This window comes from Megachile rotundata, chromosome 2 (genome assembly GCF_050947335.1).
Source record: "Megachile rotundata isolate GNS110a chromosome 2, iyMegRotu1, whole genome shotgun sequence".
Classification (NCBI taxonomy): domain Eukaryota; kingdom Metazoa; phylum Arthropoda; class Insecta; order Hymenoptera; family Megachilidae; genus Megachile; species Megachile rotundata.
This window is the reverse complement of record NC_134984.1, coordinates 17,325,026-17,348,217: the sequence shown is the minus strand read 5'-3', so window position 1 is coordinate 17,348,217 and position 23,192 is coordinate 17,325,026. Positions and strand designations below refer to the sequence as shown.

At 37.4% G+C, this 23,192-nt stretch overlaps 1 protein-coding gene and 1 long non-coding RNA gene across 3 annotated transcripts in view; one reads left to right on the top strand and one right to left on the bottom strand.

The window, feature by feature from the left end:
- Window positions 1-23,192, bottom strand: part of LOC100875326 (uncharacterized) — a 155,531-nt gene that overhangs the window by 6,378 nt on the left and 125,961 nt on the right. The window contains exon 6 of the mRNA XM_076528978.1: window positions 271-576. Coding sequence (XP_076385093.1) covers window positions 271-576 — 306 coding nt within the window. The remainder of the gene's footprint in view (window positions 1-270; window positions 577-23,192) is intronic.
- On the top strand, window positions 2,965-10,550 carry LOC143263978 (uncharacterized). Of its 2 annotated transcripts, XR_013037287.1 has the most exons (3): window positions 2,968-4,677; window positions 7,025-7,180; window positions 8,984-10,550. It is a non-coding gene; the product is annotated as an uncharacterized LOC143263978 (long non-coding RNA). The 2 variants fall into 2 exon arrangements; XR_013037286.1 differs by lacking the exon at window positions 8,984-10,550 and having other exon boundaries at window positions 2,965-4,677; window positions 7,025-7,615.

Genomic DNA, 23,192 nt, shown 5'->3' with positions numbered 1-23,192 from the left:
ATTCAATTTGAGAATACAAGAACAATAATTCAATTTAAGAACACAAGAACAGTAATTCAATTTGAGTATACAAGAACTTGGGGATACAAGGATTCTTGAAAGTTATAATTTAATTACCTAGGATTACAAGGGTACACAAAATTGTGGACCTTGGGAACCTCTGTAAACCCTGATGGTTTTCAAGTACCATTAAGATCCACATCCATAAGAGCCATCGAACGCGAGCGGAATAACGGTGGACTAAAATCGTAAAATATTTTATGGCCTCACCTGGTCCGGGTCGCGCAGGTGAAGGGCGGTGTGGGCTCCGTAAGGGCGTTCCTCGCCATCCGGAAGCTGCAGCCGCGGTGGTAGGTCGAGGGCGAGGTCCTGGCGGACACTTCCGGCGCGAATCGCCCGGTCCCTGGCGGCGGCGACCATCGCTTCCTGCATCTCGTCGGTCGCTCGTTCGCCACCACCTCCTCCACCACCTCCACCTACACCGGCGCCACCGCCGCTCGGATCACCTTCCAATCCACCACCGAGGCCGCCGTGACCGCCGCTTCCTACCTCCATTCCTGGGCTCACCGACAGCATCTGCGAAACAACCATCGACTTCAACGATATGCACTTGTGCAGTGTGCACTTATGTAGTATGCACTTAAGGAGTGCACTTAGCTGGTCAAGTTATTACTCGACATACTTATTTCTAACACAAGACCCAGTTTAATCTAGTTTAGTTTAGTAATGAATTTGATACAATTTTTACAAACAGATATTTTTTTAACGAGTATGGTGTACTGGTAAGTTAATGGTGGACTGACTGAAAGGATTCGATAGACTTTTGAACACATTCTAAAATCTATTCTAAAGAGACTCAATGCTCGAAGGCATGCAAGAGCATTCAATGCCATAAACACCATCACCATAAAGCTTTACGATCATCACGCGTCCATCTCGCAATTTGAACCACCACATACTTTAATAATATATCAACCACCTGCGGTTGCGTAACAGGGACGACATAATGGTCACTTAATGACAACGAGCGAAGAGCCATTTTCTATGGCCACGTCTCGAAAATTTTCCTCTGCAATTCATGTATCAAACACATTAATTTTACAAAGCATTTGTATGTAAAATTTTTTGACATATTTTTTGTGCTAAAAGTGAGCTTCAAATTTTTGGTTCTAGATTTGGTTCAAGATCTTCAGACTTTAGTGTTAATTTAACTCTAACAGAGTTTCAGATCTCAGCTTCAATTTGACTACTACAGAGTTTCAGATCTCAGCTACAATTTGACTACAACAGAGTTTCTCAGCTTCAATTTAAAATAACAGAGTTTCCTCGGCTTTAATTCACCAGTAAAATATCTGGTTGATTGAGAAATCCTTCGAAATGTCAGATTCCTGACCTTTTCGTGAAACGTGTAGCTCGTATCTTCGACTAATAGAAACAAGCAAAAAAAATGTTAGAATAGGTCGAGGATATGTATCTAATTTGTTTACACGAGTTCTGTTTATTAGCTGCTAGCGTTGTTCCATTTCAAAATGTCAACGGTTCGGTGTCAACATAAAGCAAACATCGTTAGAAAGCTGAATAAACATTCGACGATCTATTTTGATGTTCCACGGTGCTACTGTACCAAGCCTGTTCTTATTTCGGTCTTTCGAAAAGAGAGGAGTATTTTCGAAATCTGACAATCGTATATACAATCGATATATGCAAAACATGTCTGCACTTCTCGAACTGTGAAAAAAATATTTTTCTTGCGCGAGTCAATTCTGACTCATACAAAATCAAAAATGAAATTACGGAATTATATGAAATAGTAATTACATCAAAATACATCTATTATTCAGAATTCAAAATATATAATATACAGTTATTATTCAGTTACTTAAGTATAATTAGGAAAGTAAATGATAAGGTAAATAAAGGAAATAGTAGGATAGTAGATGAACGAAAGAAATTTTACGAGTCACAGGGACTCGTGTATCGTTATCGTAAGAATGCAAAAGGACCAGCGAAAGATCGGAGAACGTCGAGGAACGTTTGGACAGTTTTTCCTCCCCACGGACTGCTTTACGATGGCAAGGTTAAACTTATACTCCTCAACGTCGTCTTATTGCCAATTCAACGACATTGTAGACTACGCTGACTAGAGGAATCTATACGATAATAACGCGCAAGGCCAGACGCGACAGCGATCTATGTAGCCGCCGCCAGTTCGTCTCGAAACGGAGAGCACGAGATTTGCTCGTCATCGTCGCTGCTCTTCAACGTGGTCCACGATGGTGTCGATATATCGTATCGATATTTGATGGTGATATATTTTAAATCGAATTGATATTTTAGGGAGATATGTATCGATAATTGGAATGTGTGGAGTATTCATATATGGAACATCCATATGTGGAATATCCATATGTGGAATATTCATATGTGGAATATTCATATGTGGAATATCGATATGTATTGATATTTGATATTGATATATTGGTAATCGTAATGTCAAGTATATTGAATAATGGTATCAGATTGGGAATAAAATATTGATATCGATATCGACATGATATGTGGAATCCATATGAGGAATAAAAGTATTGATATTTCTATATATAATGATATAATGAATTATGATAGTTGAGGCGTGGATTTCATAAAATGTGTGCAGTATTTTATATTTGGGACTTTGTCATATGTGGAATTCTATATTTGTAAGATGGTGGATATTGCAATATTTCCAAAATTCCAAATTTTGAAGTTACCAAACTCCAAATCTTTGAATGTCAAAATCCTTAAATTTCAAAATTTGTAAATATTGAAATGTCCAAACTTGCGAATGACCAAATCTCTAAATTTTCAAAACTTGCAAATGAGCAAATCTCTAAATTCTCAAAACTTCCAAATGAGCAAATCTCTAAATTTCCAAAACTTCCAAATGCCTAAATCTCTAAATTTCCAAAACTTCCAAATGACCAAATCTCTAAATTCCCAAATCTTCCAATTCCCAAATTCCAAATTTTCAAACTTCCAATTATCAAAACTTCCAACTAAATTTCCAACTGAATTTCCAACTCCCCTAAATTTCCCAAGCTTCAAACTTGCAAATATCCAAACTTCAAAATATTCACATCTCCACCTTCCCACCTTCAAAAACCGAATCCACATTTCGTCCCTCACCAAAAATATGCACCAAAAGAAACGTACGATCAAAGCACCACATACGCAGACCCGCGACGCAATTAATATTAATAACAATATTATTATTGCCAACGTAGCATAACATTGTTACTAATATTAGTATTAATTATATTTCGTGCACTCGGTTAGTATCAACGTCCCTCAGTCCGCAGCAAATGCGTTAAGCTCCATTTATACATCGGCCGAGAGCCGAGCTGGGAACAACTGCACTATTCAAGTACCAGTCGATAGTGTTTTACCACTATTCCCAATTGATCACGAGTACCTACACACATGTACACACCAGCTAATACAGCTTGGAATAACTGCATTGTTCTTTAAAATAAATGAAACGTCGAGTTCGTAGAATCTCAACGAACTTAACCTTCGTATTACAAAAAGAAGACTTCGAACACCTCTTGTGTCGTGTAACTTGTAAAGAAATGTGTGTAAACCTTTCGTATCACTTGTAGGCATTACTTAAACCCTTCGTAGCAATTTCGTTAAAGATGTGGATCAACTTGTAGTGCGTATGGTATTTAGATATTTAGGTGTTATCTACATGTTATAGTTAGCTACATGTGGAGTAGCTATATGTGGAGAGGTAGCTGACACGAGATTCTGAACGTGGAGGTTCTGGAATTCTTACGATGGTTAATCTCTATTAACTACGTTGACTTACATGGACTATTAACTTACGAATGTAACGAAGTATAGTGAATGTATATGAATGTTAGATACCCCGAGTAAAATACCAACCATGACGTTTCGAGCATTGTACTTGCAAATACGCTACCGCTAAAAACCCAGGACACATCGGTATCGTTCATGGAAGTTGACAAAAGTTCTCGCGAAAATTTGTCTAACTTCATCCGACGCATGCACCAATAACAGCGTACTTCGTGGAACTTGGAACACAATATACACGATAGACGTTCTATTTCTAAAGCGAGAAACGTGCAGAATTTCCCCCACGGCGAACAAACTTCAACACAGAACTTCGACGAAACTTCAACAACCGAATGAATATTCATACGAAACGACAGTCTGCGATCGATCAAAATTTCTTATCGAACCACACTAACGAGCACAAATCACGAGCACCAAATTCACGGTCATACCCAACGTTAAAACCACCAGATGCAGTGTCTCGCGAGATCGAGTAACGAGAAAAGTTGCGAATGTTCTCGATGAGAGATGTGTCTCGAGTGACGGTGGATGAGGATGGCTGTTGAGAGTCTTCGAAGACGGCAGCGACGAACGTTTCCTATCGAACGTTTAAACGACGACTATCCGCAGAAATCGAGGCGACGCGTGTTGTACGCGCGGAAATACGAGGATGCGACGAAGTCGTAGGTGAAACGTGGGACAGTAAGCAAAATGATCGCGCTTGGTAACGCTGCCTTTCAATGCAACTACGATAAACTGCAAGAGGACTGGATGCGATTACAGGACGCGACGTTCTGCAACGCTCTCGGGCAACTAAGCTCCAGGGGGACACGATGCAACTTGGTACTCAATTTTTTAGTTCCGAAACTTAGTGTTCTTCTTTTTAAATGTTAGTGAATTTTACCTTGTGAATTTTTATGTTTGGACTTTCTGCATTTTTGTGGTTTTTGAATTTGTTATTTGGGGTTGGGGTGTTTATGGGGTTTTGATTTCGTGAATTTAGGAGATTTTGTTCTTTTAAACTTTTGGATTTTTGATTACTTAAATTGGTGAATTTATGGATTTTTGAATTTTTGGAATTTCTGGGTTTCTTGAATTTTTGTGATTTTTTGAATTTCTGATTTTTTTGGATTACTTGAATTTTTGGAATTTTGGAATTTCTTGAATTTTTTAGATTACTTGAATTTCTGAATTTTTTGAACTTCTTGAATTTCTGGAATTTTTTGAATTTCTTGAATTTCTTAAATTTTTTGAACTTCTTGAATTTCTAGAATTTCAAGATTTCTTAAACTTATGAATTTCCAAAATTTTTTCATTTTACGTTTGATATTTCATTATTAAGTAAAATAAATTTGAAACTTCGTCGGTTATGAATATTGTTAGACTTACATATTAGTCACTATTGGACCTTCATAGGTAAACAGACATTTCTATTTATGTTTATATTTTAAATCGATCGTCCTGAAATCGACGTTAAATCGATACATAAGAATTTATATTATTATAATCGGTGTTCTGTTTAATATAATAAAAGACAAAAAATGAAAAATATCATACGTAATGTTAACATGAACTTACATTAACAAAATAGAATTATTTATTTCATTCAAATAAAAATTTTAATTAAACTATAACTAGATAGCAAATTGAGTGAAAAGAAAAGTAAAAAGGAATAACCAGCATGTTCCTATAATAATCATATATTATAAAGATATAAAAATCTTTAAAAAGAAATGCGAACAAAAATATTAGTCGTTTCAGTAAATCGAAATTCAATCTTCCAGCAGTGAAACGTGCAAACGATTCGCATTTAACGTAATACGATCACGAAGCATTTCCAAAAAGAAATTCGATCCGTCGAATTGCATACAAACGATACTCGAAAGTGCAATTTGATTTCGTTTTCTGCATCGCAAGTAAACATCTACGGCGAACTTATTAATCACCGAGAAACCGGATAACGACTGTAAAATCGATAATCAAACTGCAAGCTAGACAAGAATGCAAGCGACCCGTGAATAAAGATTATTATTGAAACTCATGTCAAACAACGTTATTAATAACAACCAGCAATAGCTTTAGCGTGATAACAAATGAACGCAAACAATTCCTAGGCACGACTGCTAATAATAACACATGATTGCATCAATTGCCAATGGTATTCGCTATTCATCTCCAATTTAATTCTCGTATAGAAAGTAATTGATGGAATAATAAATACTTGTAAATTTTTACATTGCGATCTTCGTCGATTTAACTGATATTTATTTCAATTGTGAAGACATTTAATGTAGGTACATATTTATTTATTTGTACAATAATTTTGCATATGAGTCTGGACAAAGTAGTGGTAGTTCAAATTTACTTTTATTAATTTTTCAAAAAGATGACCTTTGAAGTGCTTTTAATAGCAAGACAAGTTAAAAGCTGGAACTGAAATGAACCACATATGTGTACTGCATGATATATATTATATTATGTCTAACATTTTTTAATTTTCATTGTGAAACTGAGAAATGAACCACATATGTGTACTCGATGATTTATATTATAGTATGTCTAACATTTTTTAATTTTCATTGTGAAATTAAGAAATTAACTACATATGTGTACTCGATGATTAATATTATATTATGTCTAACATTTTTTAATTTTCACTATGAAACTCAGAAAAGAACCACATATGTGTACTCGATGATTAATATTATATTATGTCTAACATTTTTTAATTTTCACTGTGAAACTCAGAAAAGAACCACATATGTGTACTGCATGATATATATTATATTATGTGTAACACTTTTTAATTTTCATTGTGAAATTAAGAAATGAACTACATATGTGTACTTGATGATTTATATTATAGTATGTCTAACATTTTTTAATTTTTATTGTGAAACTAAGAAATGAACCACATATGTGTACTCGATGATTAATATTATATTATGTCTAACATTTTTTAATTTTCATTGTGAAACTCAGAAAAGAACCACATATGTGTACTGCATGATTAATATTATATTATGTCTAACATTTTTTAATTTTCATTGTGAAACTCAGAAAAGAACCACATATGTGTACTGCATGATTTATATTATATTATGTGTAACATACTTAAATTCTCACTGCGATATTACTATCAATATTCTTGCAGAAACACGTACATATATCGATAATATCATGTTAATAGGGAAAGTTTGGAGGTGAACCGCAGTGGGTCGCGAAAGACCCGAAAGAGCACAGCAGGGTTGAATATCGATTCGCAAGCAACCAGAAGAGGCGGAACAATCTGCACACGATGCACCCCACGCGTGTTAGCTAATTATCGACCTAATTGTGTACACCGGTGAGCAGACGTTCCCATTTTATCCCATGCCCTTTAAAGAGTCGCCTGCACGGATAGCAGGTTAATTGGCCGATTTCCACGAGCGACTTCCATCGAATTTCCATTAGAACGCGATTGTACGCGAACCTCGTAGATCAGACGTGTACGACCGCAAGTAAAACCGATCGCCATCGGTGTCGCGTTTCAACGCATCTTCCAGTGAACAGGGAAAGTGTTACGAGCATGGACTGTCGACGAACATTTTCCGTTTCGTTCGTCACCTTCGATTGCCGATCTATCGAGCTGCATCATCGATTTCGTGAAAGTTGCGTCAGTCCTTGCATGTCGATTACTTCTGCCAACTCACTTTCTTTAGATTATAACGGATTAACGATTTAGATTATATTAGGCTGTAACAAGGCTTGTAATGAAATAATAAATTGTAGCGAAACAAAATTCCTTTTTTTGCTGATGGTTGTAAAGTTCAATAGGTTTGAATTTCGCGCCAAGGGTTTAAGGTTATGTTAAGTCATACGATTGCAATAAGAAATATATATCATAGCATATATAATGGAATATTATAGAATAGACTACAATGGGGAATGCAAGATTTATTTTTTATTAATTTATACATCTTCATAATGTCGTTTAATAGATTTGAATTTCGCGCCAAGGTAAGATGTAAGGTTATGTCAGTTAAGTCATACAACTGCAATAAGAAATATATTATATATCATAGGATATATAATGGAATATTATAGAATAGACTACAACGAGGAACACAAGATTTATTTTTCATTAATTTACACATCTTTACAATATCGTCTAATAGATTTGAATTTCGCGCCACTACCACTCAGGCACCCTAAGCTACTACACCAAGCTAATGCATTCAATATACGTTTATACTGAACATCTTACAAAGCTTGTACAGTATAGCTAATATACGATACTGTATTTTAATATTTAATGTTATAGTATACACGTATATTATTCATACGTATGTATGTATCACATACTCCCAAGATAGTTCGCATTTGAAAGCTACCTAACCAGCTAAACTTATTTAAAGCTAGATATACGGTATCATGCACTTTTCCTCAGCAAGTAAATAATTTGCCCATCCACGCACCGATCACTCGATCACAATGAACGTCACGAACGAAAGGGTTAAGCCTTCGATCCCTGTCGCAATAGGTCGCGCAGTTTAATCCACGACAAAGCAACGATACGGTTATTATTAGTCGTCAGAATGAATTCTGAGGCAGATAAGGCCGTTTCGTCGCGATAACCCCGAATAATAATCGTACAAAGAGTCTCGATCGTTCGCGTTTCCCGCTTACTCATTTTTTCCTTTTTATCGCCTACGTCGGAAGAGATGAACGCGCGCGTAAAAAAAAACAGAGAAATTTTTTTCCCAGTCCGATCTCGTTATCACAGTTTTATCGGGCGACGATTAATTCCGTCGAGACCGTGCGCAGCTTTTAACAACGCGTGCAATCGAAACGTGCCAGCGCGCATTGCGCTGATAAAATGGAGCCGGGGATACGGCAATAACAATCGTCGCGGAGAAAACGCCGCCGGCTTTTACGGACAATTTCGTCAGCTGGAATAATGAACTTGGCGTTCGTTAATTGCTTCCTGGGGGTATCTCGAGTCAGTGTTTCTGGGGCGTGCGACGTTTCATAAATCGCCGTTGACCTATACGCGTGGAACGCTCACAGACTTTGCTCGTTGCTCCAATTCTCTCGATCTTGCAAATAATTACGTACTACAGTCAAGAGCAAGTTCTCTCTCATACTTGTAGATTTGCTGATTCTTCAGCTTTTGCAGATTCGAGGATGGATTGAGAATTTGGGGATGAATTGAGAATGTGGACCTCAATCAGGAATTTGGAGATGGATTAAAAATGTGGATCTGGATCAGCAACTTGGAAATGGATTAAGAATGTGGACACGGATCAGGAATTTCGAGATGGATTAAGAATGTGGACCTGGATCAGGAATTTCGAGATGGATTAAAAATGTGGACCTGGACCAAGAATGTGGGGATGGTTTAAAAATGTGGACCTGGATGAGGAATTTGGAAATGGATTAAGAACGTGGACACGGATCAGGAATTTAGGGATGGATTAAAAATGTGGACATGGACCAAGTATGTGGAGATCGATTAAGAACTTGGGCACATATAAATCAAAGAATAGTATGGATATAGATATATAATTATTTAGGAATATGTGAACTTAAGGATAGGGGTCTATAAATTTGTTGATGCTAGGAATTTGGAGATCTGGGTACATGTGATTCTAGAAATGTGGTTCCACAAACTTGAGAACTTGAAAAATGTAGTTGCAGGATTATATGAACTTAGGAACAGTGGTCTAGAAATTTGTTAAGCTAGAAATTTGAAGATTTGGGTACATGTGAATCTACGAATGTGATTCCACAAACTTGAACACTTAGAAAATGAAGATCCAGAAATATATAAGTTTAGAAATAGTAGTCTACAAATTTGTTAAGGAATTTGAAGATCTGGGTACATGTGAATCTAGGAATGTGATTCCACAAACTTGAACACTTAGAACATGTAGATCCAGGAATATATGAACTTAGGAATAGTAGTCTAGAAATTTATTGAGCTAGAAATATGATGACTCAGAAAATATAGATGCAGAAATATATAAATTTCGAAACGAACATCCTCAAATTTGATGAACCAATTTGACGTCCCAGTTAGTGAACGAAATTTTCAACTGCCCTAAATATCAACCCCTCCGCCATAAATCTCGTATCCATAGGCAATAACGTAGACAGACAGAACAGGGACTGGTCGAAGAGGACAGGATCGGCAATGGTATCCATTATTTGGCTTTGTTGAGGCAGCTCAGGGTGAATCGAGGCTTTATCAACGTCGCGGCTCGAGTTCTCGACAAACAAGCCAGCGAGTTCAGATGGATCGACGTCGGCGAGTCGATTAAACGGCAGAATTCGAACACATCCGACTTTCCGTAGCCTGTTCGAGACGATAACGCGTTGGTAGTGGGATGCTACGACCACCAATTGTCTGTCTGAATCGTCACGGATTATCGAGGCCTCGTTATCGAGCATTGGAACAACGCGTGCATCAGTGCCGCCTCGTTTTTCGAGCGGAACGCTCGAACGCCGCTCTCTTCTGTGGCCATTTTCAGTCGGATTTTCGACCAATCGATTCTCTGCACTCGCTGGCTGCTTTTTAGCTTGTATACGGCTCGTTAAATCAATTATAATCCCGTATATGTTATAAAGAAGTCCGCGTTGCTTATCGATTCGCAGATACTTTGCGAGTATTCTAAAATAATTTCGTAATGCATTTGTAATAAAAATGTCTAATAATGAACCAATAATAAAAATGCCTAATAATGTACCATTAATAAAAATGTCTAATAATCTACCAATAATAAAAATGTTTAATAATGTACTAATTTTAAAATTGTCTAATAATGTACTAATAATAAAAATGTTTAATAATGTACTAATATTAAAAATTTCTAATAATGTACTAATTTTAAAAGTGTCTAAGAATATACTAATTTTAAAATTGTCTAATAATGTACTAATAATGAAAATGTCTGATAATGTACTAATAATAAAAATGTTTAATAATGTACTAATAATAAAAATATCTAATAATGTACTCTTAGTAAAAATGCCTAATAATGTACTCTTAATAAAAATGTCTAACAATGTACTAATAATGAAAATGTCTAATAATGTACTAATAATAAAAGTATTTAATATTGTACTACTAATAAAGATGTCTAATAATGTAGTAATAATAAAAATGTCTAATAACGTAGCAAAATAACAAAAATGTCTAATAATGCAGTAATAATAAAAATGTATAATAATGTATTGATAACAGAAGTGCATAATAATGTATCAAGAATGAAAGTGTATAATGCAAAATAAAATGAAACGATGATAATAACGAAACAACAACAAATTGGTGATAATCGTTATCGGAAGAAACAAGTCCTAAATAAACCTGGCAACCCAAATTCTTGCAAAAAGTCGCAGCACACAAAACGTTCGATAATTCTGCACTTTTTAATATATTTATTCAAATATTGTACGTCCGCAACGAAAAGAACACACGTGTAAAATAAAACGAATTAATCTTGAGCAAATATAAACGAATCGATGCTTCATATTCCGTGAACGGTTCCATCGCGTTAATTCGTATGTTTGGAGGTTTTATTTGGGAACATTTATCTGTTGAATATTTTCACAGAAAATGTTCGTATGATCGTATTAAAAGAGCAATATTAGAATTTTTTATATAGTTGATTTAATTTGGGTGTAGATGTGGAAAGAGTTAAAATGAGGAACATAACTGTGAAAAGGATGTAAAAAAGTGTTCCAGATGATCGTGACGGTATAACAGTGGAGAATTTTCAAGCTAGGAGGAACGATTCGAGCCGTGGTCGAGGCAAATCGATCGAGAAGCATATTCGCGTCACGAGGGCAATGCACTGACGATACGATGCACCAGTTGCACCGGCCTCGGTAACTAGGATAAGCCTCGGTGCAGACATGCAGCCGCAGAAAAAATTTCAGTTGACGAACTACTAAAATGTCGAAACGTTTCGTACCGATACGATAATCGCCCATCAATCGTCGAATCAAAATTTATTCGAAAAATCCTTTCTTTGCTGTGGTAATTTATACCTTTAGTCGAATAACAAAATGGTAGTGAAGTACTCATATAATATGTTATGTGGTTTATGTTAGAACATAAGTATTAGAACGAATGAATAAATGATAGAACAGTATTTGCAGTAAAGTCAGTGAACAGTAATACAGAAGTATGTATAATGAAATGGAATACCACTATAATAAAATGCTAAGATAGTAGTAAAGCAGAGTAGTGAAGTATTGGAACAGTAGAACAAGAAGATGTAGTAAAATAGTAAAGTACGTCACTATAGCAATGTACTATTAAAATAGGTCTACAGTAAAATTATTACAGTAGTACAAGAATATTAAAATAGCAATGGTAATTAAAATAATCTAATCAATATCTTCATCCCTGAAATCTAGCACAACAGTATAGCAATGTACTATTAAAACAGTCCAACAGTAAAATTATTAAAATCCTAAAAAATTATTAAAATCATAAAAGTATTAAAAATAGTCTTACTATAATAACGTGACCATTCTTTAATCTCAACCCCTAAAATCCCTAACTCTAAAAACCCTTAAAAATCCCTAAAAATTCTTAAAAATCCCTAAAAACACTAAAGTACCTACATGCTCTAATTTCCACCCTTAAAATCCCTAACTCTAAAAACCCCTAAAAATCCCTAAAAACCCTAAAGTACCTACATGCTGTAATCTCCACCCCCAAAATCCCTAACTCTAAAAACCCCTAAAAATCCCTAAAAACCCTAAAGTACCTACATTCTTTAATCTCCACCCCCAAAATCCTTAACTCTAAAAACCCCTAAAAATCCCCCAAAACCCTAAAGTACCTACATGCTGTAATCTCCACCCCCAAAATCCCTAACTCTAAAAACCCCTAAAAATCCCTAAAAACCCTAAAGTACCTACATTCTCTAATTTCCACCCCAAAAATCCCTAACTCTAAAAACCCTTAAAAATCCCTAAAAACCCTAAAGTACCTACATTCTTTAATCTCCACCCCCAAAATCCCTAACTCTACAAACCCCTAAAAATCCCTGAAAACCCTAAAGTACAAAATTACTACAAACGCAGAGAACACGTAAGCATCAGAATTAGAACGCGTCAGAAATCCGAGAACGAAGGGTTGGACGATAATCGCAGTGACGATAAAAGTCCGATTATCGCAGTTGTCGTAGGTCTTTGAAGGCGTCCCTGCGTAAAAACGTACACCGTTATAGAGAAGCGGAACCGAGTCTGCTCGTGTGAGGCCGTCGAAAGTGAATCCTTTACAGACCGTTTTGCTCCGTTAGCCGTTCGCTCCACGCTGAATTTTCTGAATCCTTGATCTCGATCGGGCGGAAGCGGCTGGGTAAAATTGAAATCATTACACGCTGTGAACGGTTACGAGCATCGATCCTGCACGGTTTATAAATAGCTACATGTACCACGGAAAATACTAATTACTCCTTTTTCTCTCGGGAACAGAATGGAGGACGTGAAACCGTTTCACACAATCGGTTAGATTCTTTGAATGATCTTGACGATTCTTGTGGCGTTTGAAGGAGTATCTGCAACGTTTTTGTGGTACAGTTATTGCGTTTTGCATTTTGATGTATCAGGTCAAATTTGGATTCTTGAACATTTGGAGTTGTTAGGTTTAAAGCTTCAATTTGGAGATTCTCAAATCTGTAGGTACCTGGAATTCTCATACTGGCATGTTTTCTTAAATTTTCTAAATTGCTTGATCTTCAAGTTATCAAACTCTTAAATTTAGTATCTTAACATTCCCAAACTTCTATTTCCAAATTCATAAACTCTTAAATCTACTACCTCCACAATATCAAACATTGTAACCTTAAAAATTCCAAATGTCCAAGTGTCCAGATCCCTTAGATCACCTAGACCTCCTAAATTGCCAAGTCTCCACATACTTAAGTTCTCTAATCCCCAAATTTCCAAATGTTCAAATCTCCAAATTGTTAAATGTCTAAGTGTCCAAATCTCCAAGTGTCCAAATCCCTTAGATCGCCTAGACCTCCCAAATCACAAAGTCTCCACATTCTCAAACACTCCAATCCCCAAATTTCCAAATGTCCAAATCTCCAAATTGCCAAATGTCCAAGTGTCCAAATCCCTTAGATCACCTAGATCTCCTAAATCACCAAGTCTCCACATTCTCAAACATTCCAATCCCTAAATTTCCAAATGTCCAAATCTCCTATATCTCCCAAGCTGCCAAATCCCACCTTCCCAAACGCTCCAACATCCAAATTTCCCAGCTTCCCAAATATCCAAACTCCCCAAATCTCAATATCCTGAACAGCCAAGTTCCCAATCTCCAGCTCCCATAAATTACAAAACCCCAGCTTCCTAAATTCAAGAATCGCGATCACCCCAAGTCCAGACTACGTATAATCCCCATTATTCCGTAAAATAAGGTAATTCGTATCGATAGGATTATAAAGGACGGTGTCGAGTAGGAAACGCGAGCTAACCACAGACTCGTTAGCTAGAACCGCTATAAACGGGTCTATTAATCTCGATTGAGGCGAGCATCAGCGTCGATCTAGCGACGTGCCGGCTAGACATTCGTCGCGTGTAATCTGCCTGTGTCAATTATCGTTATCGTCCAAGGCCAGCAGACGGTTCAGTTCCGTCGTGATGTCACGCGTGTACGGCTCCGCTTCGCGTCTCGTCGCCAACTCGCGGCTGATCGGCCTCTCTATTCCCGGCTAGAGACCGAGGACAGGGCCAAGATAGGACGATTAGGTCTGCTAGACGAACGAAACAGAAGAGGAACCGTGCGTCAGAGAAAATCGAGACGGGGCGAGAGGAGGAGACGTCGGCTGTTTCTCCACTGACGTAAGCGACTCGTTATCGGGACGACCTTAAGGCCAAACAAACGCGACCGAGCCAAGAATCCGCGCGATTCCGACAGTCTGCTGAGCGGATTTTGCGAGCGCGGATTTCGACACCTCTCGTCCTGTCTAATTCGATACTGCTATATCGTGTTCACTCGCTGTGAGATAATTCCTCTTTCTGTGAAGCTGTCTGCTTTCTGATTAACTGATTCAAGTTTTGAAACAAGGACACTTTTACAGTAATTATTGAGGAATAACACTTTAGATAATATATTTGATGCATTATAAAATTCTCGATTTATATGACTAACATAAATTTTGTGTAATTTACATTTGTCACAGAAGTCAAACACTCATTTTGTCATACTTCCGATGTTAAACCTCGTTCATAGTTAAAAACTTCTCACAGTTCAGGTTGAAAGGTTTCTCCGTTCACTTTGCTACAAAGAAATTATTTTTCTTTGTTGCAAGACAATTACTTTTACAGTTTCGTAACAGTCAGTGTTGCCAACATTGTAAGTCCAACTGTATAATACCGTGACGCACTCGTGACGCACGCCACAGTTCCAAAGTGTACTAGATATTTTTATTAGCATTATAATTTACATGTAATAATATACTTTTCTTAATACAATAAAATAATTTGATTAAATATCTTGGCTACCATTGAACCTGACGTCATGACGCACTCGTGACACACCTTGCAGTTCGAATGCAACAAACCAGACTCGTAATGCAGCCTAATTTGTATTTAATATTATTATCAGTAGAGAGGATTAAAAATAAATTTGATCACATATCTCGGATACCTCATATGGTGACGCACCCGTGACGCACCTTAAAGTTCGAATGTAACAAACTAGCCTCACATTTTCAGCGTAATTTAATTTTGCACTAAATGGTAGTTTAAAGGTCATTAAACAAACTAGTATACGGGCAACGATATGCAACGAAGGATTAAATTAATTCGATTAAATATCTCGGCTACCAGCAGCGAGCCCGACACACACGCGAAAATAATGAATCGGAAATACATTAGCGTACTTCGAAACGTCAAAGTGTTAAGATACTTAATTTTGGTGAAATATCATAATGAAGCTAGTAAAAATCAATACCCGGTGATATTACTCGCAAGTTCGATGACCCTCGGTCTAAATCCATTCATTACGAAATACAAACCTCGCGGAGACTGTTTATCAAACATGAAATCCAGACAATTACCTTGATTATCGTCGTCTGGGTAACTCGAGAAAGATCGTTCCATTGACACAAGTAATCAAGCTGAGTAATTACAAAACTGAAGAATTTTGTTCTTAGAAATCTTGGGAATCCTTGAGTCTCGATAACTTTTCCATAATTTTTGTCTAAGCAGAATTCATGTAATTTTTACGTATAATTTATTTATATATACTTAAAATCCTTAGAAATGAAAAGGAGTTCAAAAGCAGTAGGAAAAAGAGATCGTCCCGATATATGGCCGCCGTTGAATCGAGACTCACGCATACCTCGGTATTCCGCACTGTGTTTCCGCAGATGTCGATTTGCATATAAAAGGTTTAACTAGTATTTCATTTCCACTGTGATTATTCGTTTCGAAAGATGAAACGAGTCGTTAAAGACCGATTCGAAACGCGAAAACGTTATGCACGATGGTTGAAGCATCGTTCGCGATTATCGGCAAGGTCAGCAGAAAACGAATGCAAATGATCGGTCTGTTTAATATCAAAGCACGCCTCGGTCTGAAACGTGTATCACGGTCTAGGGAGATAAGTGTTCGCGATTTATCGATCGTGCGATTTTCAGGTAACTCGCGATTACGCGCCGTAACAATTATCGGAAGAAGATCATCGACGATTACGCGATTCTAAATGTGCCGTTCGGAACACCGGCTTCGTTAACGCGGATTAACGATCGTATATTCGTCGTGTGTTCGATCGAGGTGTCCGATTACGAGCGGATCTCGAGAAAGGTCGACGTACATTTCAGGAACCGGGATTAAATATTATTTATGAGCTCTGCGAAAATTACTTAATACGGATCGTGATATGAAATATTACCGCGTAAATCATGTTATATGCTAATGGAGGTTATACAAAGAACCGTTTCCTCGGATCTCCTCATCTCGATGAAAATCGCTGATAAATCGTTTTGTTAGATCCACCATTTATTTTCTTGTTTCACTTATTTTTACTGATTCACTCATTTTTACGTTTTATATAGTTAATAATAATTTTAAGCTTTATACTGTACTTTACATTGTTAAGGATACGAATGTGTAGATTTTCAGAATTTTTTACATAAAATTATAATTGTAAACCGTTATATTCTTTTATTGTTACTTCATATTTTTTATAAAATAATACGTTTTTATTCGTTTAAAATATTGTTGGTTCAGAGAATATTCCTAGTATTTTCCCAAAATATCAGTCTTCATAAAATATTTCTAGCTTCTCTAAAATATACATAACATATACACAAACAGTTCTTGAGCCTTCATAAAATATTCCTAGGATGTGCCCAGAATATCTTCCCATCTCTAGGATTCCTAGAATATTTCTATATCTCTGCACTGTTTTTGAGATGTCTTTAAATGTCACTAAACAAATTCCCAAATTTCCGAATTCTCCACGCACCGAATACCCAAATTTCAGAATTCGCTCATGCATATTGAAGGTTGCACTCGAGGTTCATCCGTGCAATCGAGTACGAAAACGGGGGCGTAGCGTTTCGCGTAACCTCGTTGCCGTTAAAAAGAGCAGGGAATCGTTTCCCGGGCATGTGCGGCCGTTGGTATCGTGGACATTAGTGTCGTGCCAGCCGGACATAAACTTGTAAACACGTCGCGTGAAATATAAATGCGGAAACACGACTTATCCCATGCGAGCACGTCGCGTCACGCGAGTTAATGGCTGCTATCGAGCCTCGTCGCTTTCGCGATTTATCGGCCGAGATGGTCAACGCCGATTCTCCTGCTGTTCACCTGTAAAACGATGATTAATAATATCCGGCTACCTGGGACGATTAACGCGACACCTTGCTCGGGATACCGCGAATCCCGGCTACTTGTAACGGGCGGTGAATTATTTTTCATTCTCGAGATGGCTGATTACGTGGCTGCGATTTGCATCGGTGATTGATGGTGTACGCGAGGAGCACCGTATGTGAACAATTTATGGTGTTTCTTCTTTCTGGAGAAGCTCTTTTAGTGATATTTTAGGGTTTTGGAAATGGAAGTTTGGGAAATTTCAGATCTTCAAATTTCTGGACTCAGATTTTTGGACTTCCAAATCCCTAAATTGTCAAAAACAAATATTATCATATACCTACGTATTGATATACCTGGACTCTCAAATACTAAATTCTTAGATTTCCTCAGATATCCTCAGATGTCCCTAGATATCCTTAGAACCTCATGTGAGAATATTGCAAGACTCCTAAACACCTCCATCCTTAAATTTCCAAATCTCCAAATACCGAACCACTAATTCCCTAAGAAGAACCTCAGGAGAGCCTTGATAACATCCTGAGAGATATTCCTAGAACTAAACTCATTAATTATATCTAAACTGAATACCTAACATGTTAAACAATTCATAAATTACCTAAGTTCCTTACCAAGTCTCTAAAGATATTTCACAAAGACTCTAATAAGAATATAAGAAATTTTAGGGAGATCCTAGGAACAAAATCTAAGTAAAATTTACAAAGCTAGGACAAGTATAAGTTGCGCAATCGAAGATAAACACAGTATCTTACGCAACTAATTCTGAGTGTCATTCAGAACGTTTTGCGATACTTCAACAATTTTCGCAAGATTTGCGTCTTTAGACGAACTAGTCCATCGCGTTCGATCTAACGACCCCACATAGAAGCGATAAAAAAGCTAACCGCGATAACATCCTACCAACAGTGTCCTCGATCTGCAAATAATACCGAGGACGGTTGATAAGACGTCGATTGTTCGAACTGTGACGTCCAAATGTGTCAGACGATCAGAGAAAACAATGAACCGTAAGTGCTCCGTGGTGTATTATTGTTAGCATTCCACGAGACGTTTTCTATTGGCATTGCGATTAAACTTGCAAATTTATAATTTAAAAGTTGTTTTAAATTAGTTCAAATCTGCAATTGTTCTAGGTTTGTATTTTTAGGTTGATGCACTTTTGAGCTTGCAAGGTGTTAAATTTTCATGGTGGTAAATTGTGAAATTGGGGAGTTTTTTAATTTCTATAGGGCCAATTTCTTATTTGTGAATTTCCAAATTCTCAAATTTCCAAATTTCCTAATTCCCAAATTTCCGAATTTTCCACGCTCCGAATTCTCAAATTTCCGAATTCCCAAATTCCCGAATTCTCCACGCTCCGAATACCCAAATTCCCGAATTCTCTACGCTCCGAATTCTCCACGCTTCGAATTCCCAAATTCCCGAATTCTCCACGCTCCGAATTCTCAAATTTCCGAATTCCAAAATTTCCGAATTCCAAATTCCCGAATTCTCCACGCTCCGAATTCTCAAATTTCCGAATTCCAAAATTTCCGAATTCTCCACGCTTCGAATTCCCAAATTCCCGAATTCTCCACGCTCCGAATTTTCAAATTTCCGAATTCTCCTCGCACCGAATTCCTAAATTTCCGAATTCTCCACGCTCCGAATTCCTAAACCCCCAAATTCCCAAATTTCCAAATTCTCAACCCCCCAAATCCTCAAATCCCCAAATTCCCAAAATCTCAACCCCCCAAATTCTCAAATCCCTAAATTCTCAAATCCCCAAATTCTCAAACCCCCAAATTCTCAACCCCCCAAATTCTCAAACTCCCAAATTCTCAAACCCCCAAAATTCCCAAACCTCCAAATTCTCAACCTCCTAAATTTCTCTCCCCCAGTCCCAAATCCCTAAAAATAGAAACCACAAAGAAACCCGTCAAAACAACTCGCAGCTCGTCATTCAATTGGTCGAACATTCCACTCTTTTTCGTTCGCTCGTTAAAGTCAAGTTTATTATCGTAAGAGTTCAAACGTATCCAGACTCAACATCGAGAAATATCCAGTGGCACGTTTTAGACATTGATAGAATATCGGTTTTAATTGCGCGACTGGCGTTGATAAAGATATTGTTTATGGTCTGCTCGGCTGAATTTGTTGCTAGTTACATGTACGTTGATAACAATTTGTCATCATTTGTCGTGGACGTCAGTGATAAACGTATACGTCGTTTTTAAAAACCTCTTGTTGTTTGATCGTGCCACGAAGATTAGCCAATCGTCAATCGATAGGTCACTAGACGGGTTATATAATCGAAATGCATCGACGGAGTAACTGTACGGCGAGGGTGAAACGAGTTTTCTATGACTCTATGATATCGAGAATTGCGCAACGACATGAAACTTCTGCGGCATACTTTCGTCAGAAATTTCACCATGTTTGATGTTTTGACTTATTTGATATCGTCTGTTGGCATCTTTAGACATTGCTGGACATTTGTTGTTTACTATTTCTTGTTCGTTATTTGTTATTTGCAAATTTATAATTTTTGTGCAGTGATTTTTGGAGGTGGTACATTTTTGAGTTGGCAAGTTTGCAAATTCTGGAATTTACAAATTGTCCAATTTTCAAGTTTCATAATTCAATAATTTTCTAATTCCTTTACTTCCTAATTCCCTTAAGTCCTAATTCCCTCACTTCTTAATTCCCTCACTTCCTAATTCCACCGCATCCTAATTCCCTCACTTCCTAATTCCACCGTGTCCTAATTCCCTCACTTCCTAATTCCACCGCGACCCAATTCCTTCACTTCCCAATTCCCTCACTTCCTAATTCCACCGCGTCCTAATTCCCTCACTTCCTAATTCCACCGCGTCCTAATTCCCTCACTTCCTAATTCCACCGCGTCCTAATTCCCTCACATCCTAATTCCCTCCTTCCCGAATTCTGTAACCCCCTAATTCCCAAATTTCCTACATCTCAAAACCACTACATCCAAAAATTCTCTAGATTCCCAGATCTCTAGATTTCCAGATCCTTAGATTCTCAGATCTCTAGATTTCCAGATCCTTAGATTCCTAGACCCCAAAATTCCTAGATCTCAAAAATTCCTAGATCCCCCAATCCTTAAATTCCTATATCTCCAAAGTCCCCAAAATTCCCAAAGTCCCCAAATTCCCAAAATTCCCAAAATTCCCAAATTCTCAAAATCCCTAAAATTCCAAAATACTCCAAAACTACCAAATTTCTTAAAATTCCCAAATTCCCCAAAATTTCCAGAATTCCTAAATCTCCCAAAATTCACCAATTTCCTAAATAACTATCTATTCCTTAACTATGTATCTATCTATCTATGAAAACCATAAATTCTACCTTCCAAAGAAAAATGTTTGCAACAATGCGGAGCAATTGATTAATCGATCGCGCACATCGGCGAGCGCGTTAGGCGCGGTTTAAGGGTGGGGTTAAAAACGGGAAGCGGCAGTGGAAAAGGCACGTGGCAATTTTCGTTGTGGCAGACACGAGTCGCGGACATCACGAGCAGCCGCGTGCACACGCTCGCGTAATTTCCAGCAGACGCTTCCCGCTTGCCGGAGATAACGCTAACGAGGCCCAGATAATAACGTCGACAGTCTAGACAGTTAATTACAAGAAGTCCTTTGGAACAACGCGCTCGTACACGCTTTCAGCCTCGACGCGTACTCTTTCACGTGCGGCCGCGATGAAACCGTTCGTCGCGTCGCCTCTTCGACGATTAACGAACTCGAAAACGAACCAACCATTCAAAATGGGTCGCGACCGTGTAATTTCCTTCAAGATCGTCGGAATGTCTTCACTGACGGTACCGTTATCGGCCTTGATCCTTGATTAAAGGCCGCGAAATCTTTGAATCGGTCAAAGCACTTTGCTGATAGAGCACTTTGCTTGCTAGAAATCTCGGATTTTTATACCAAGCGAGTTTTTGCAAATTTTATGTACATGGAAGTCTCTCATATTTTTTTTTTAAATACATGAACGTGTTTTATAGAACTTTTGTATGTATGAACATTTATAGTGTGCTTGTATGTGAGTTTGTTAAGGGTGGTTTATGGAAGTAGGACGAATATGTACATTCAAAGACGTAACTGATAAACACTGCATTTATGAAAAAAATTAAAAAATTCTTACAGTATCTTCTAATTTATATAACAATTTTAATAACTACATAATAAATGTGCCTTCATTATTTGCATATTTTTAAAATATTTATTACAACACATATACTACACATGACCACATATGTATATAGTTGCACACAATCATATAAATTCTAGCAGTATGTACTTTATGTTGCAGTCTTAATAACAAAACAATAAATGTCCCATCATTATCAGCAAATATTTTCAATATATATTTCTCAATATAATTTTGAATATACTTATTACATACATGACATGTCTTTCACATATGAGACCATATGTGTACATTTCTACACATTGCACATATACATACATTATAAATTTAATCCTCCACACACAACATTTTTATTAAATTAAATAAAATGTTCCCTTTTAAATGTTCCCTCAGTAGAAGAACGTGTGAACATCAGAACATATGAATATGTGAACATATGAGAATATACGTTTATGAATATTTCTGCAGTTCACTGTTAACCACATACAGCGATATATTTAAAGGGAAAGGAGTTCGTTATCGTTTCGCGGAAAGTTTAAAACCGTTTTCCTTCCTGCTGGACGATTCATCACTTGGAGACGACAATCTCTTCCAGGGCCACGCGATATCTCGGTTATTTCCGCGACGGAAGGAAAAGTAACGCGCGATTACACGCGCGCGTATGCGAACGGTGGCGAAAGGGTTGCGTGCCGGTGGTATGTTCGTGACGGTTTTAGTGTAACACCGCGATAACACCGGGTCGACAATCACGTCCCAGAAAACGACTGCTTCGTAAGGCTACTACCGGACAAATGGAGCAAATGCGAACGAACTTTGATTACCCTTAGACGAAAGTAAACCTAACAGGGTTTGATGTAACTGCTTTGGTAGTGTGAACAAATTTATTAATTTCTGGAATCTATATTTTGCGAGATACTAGTTTGCAAATTTTTGGTTCACAAGTTTTTGAGTTTTGGAGGTTGCAAATTTTCAAATTCGGTATTTTCCAAGTTTTCTATTCGCCAGTTCCAAAATTTCCTAGATCCAAAAATTTTCTAGATTCCCAGATTCCTAGATTCCCAGATCCCTAGATTCTTAGATCCATAGATTCCCAGATTCCTAGATTCCTAGATTCCCAGATTCCTAGATTCCCCGATTCCTAGATTCCCAGATTCCTAGATTCCCAGATTCCTAGATTCCCAGATTCCTAGATTCCCAGATTCCTAGATTCCCAGATTCCCAGATTCCTAGATTCCCAGATTCCTAGATTCCCAGATCCCTAGATTCCCCGATCCCTAGATTCCCCGATCCCTAGATTCCCCGATCCCTAGATTCCCCGATCTCTACATTCCCCGATCTCTACATTCCCCGATCCC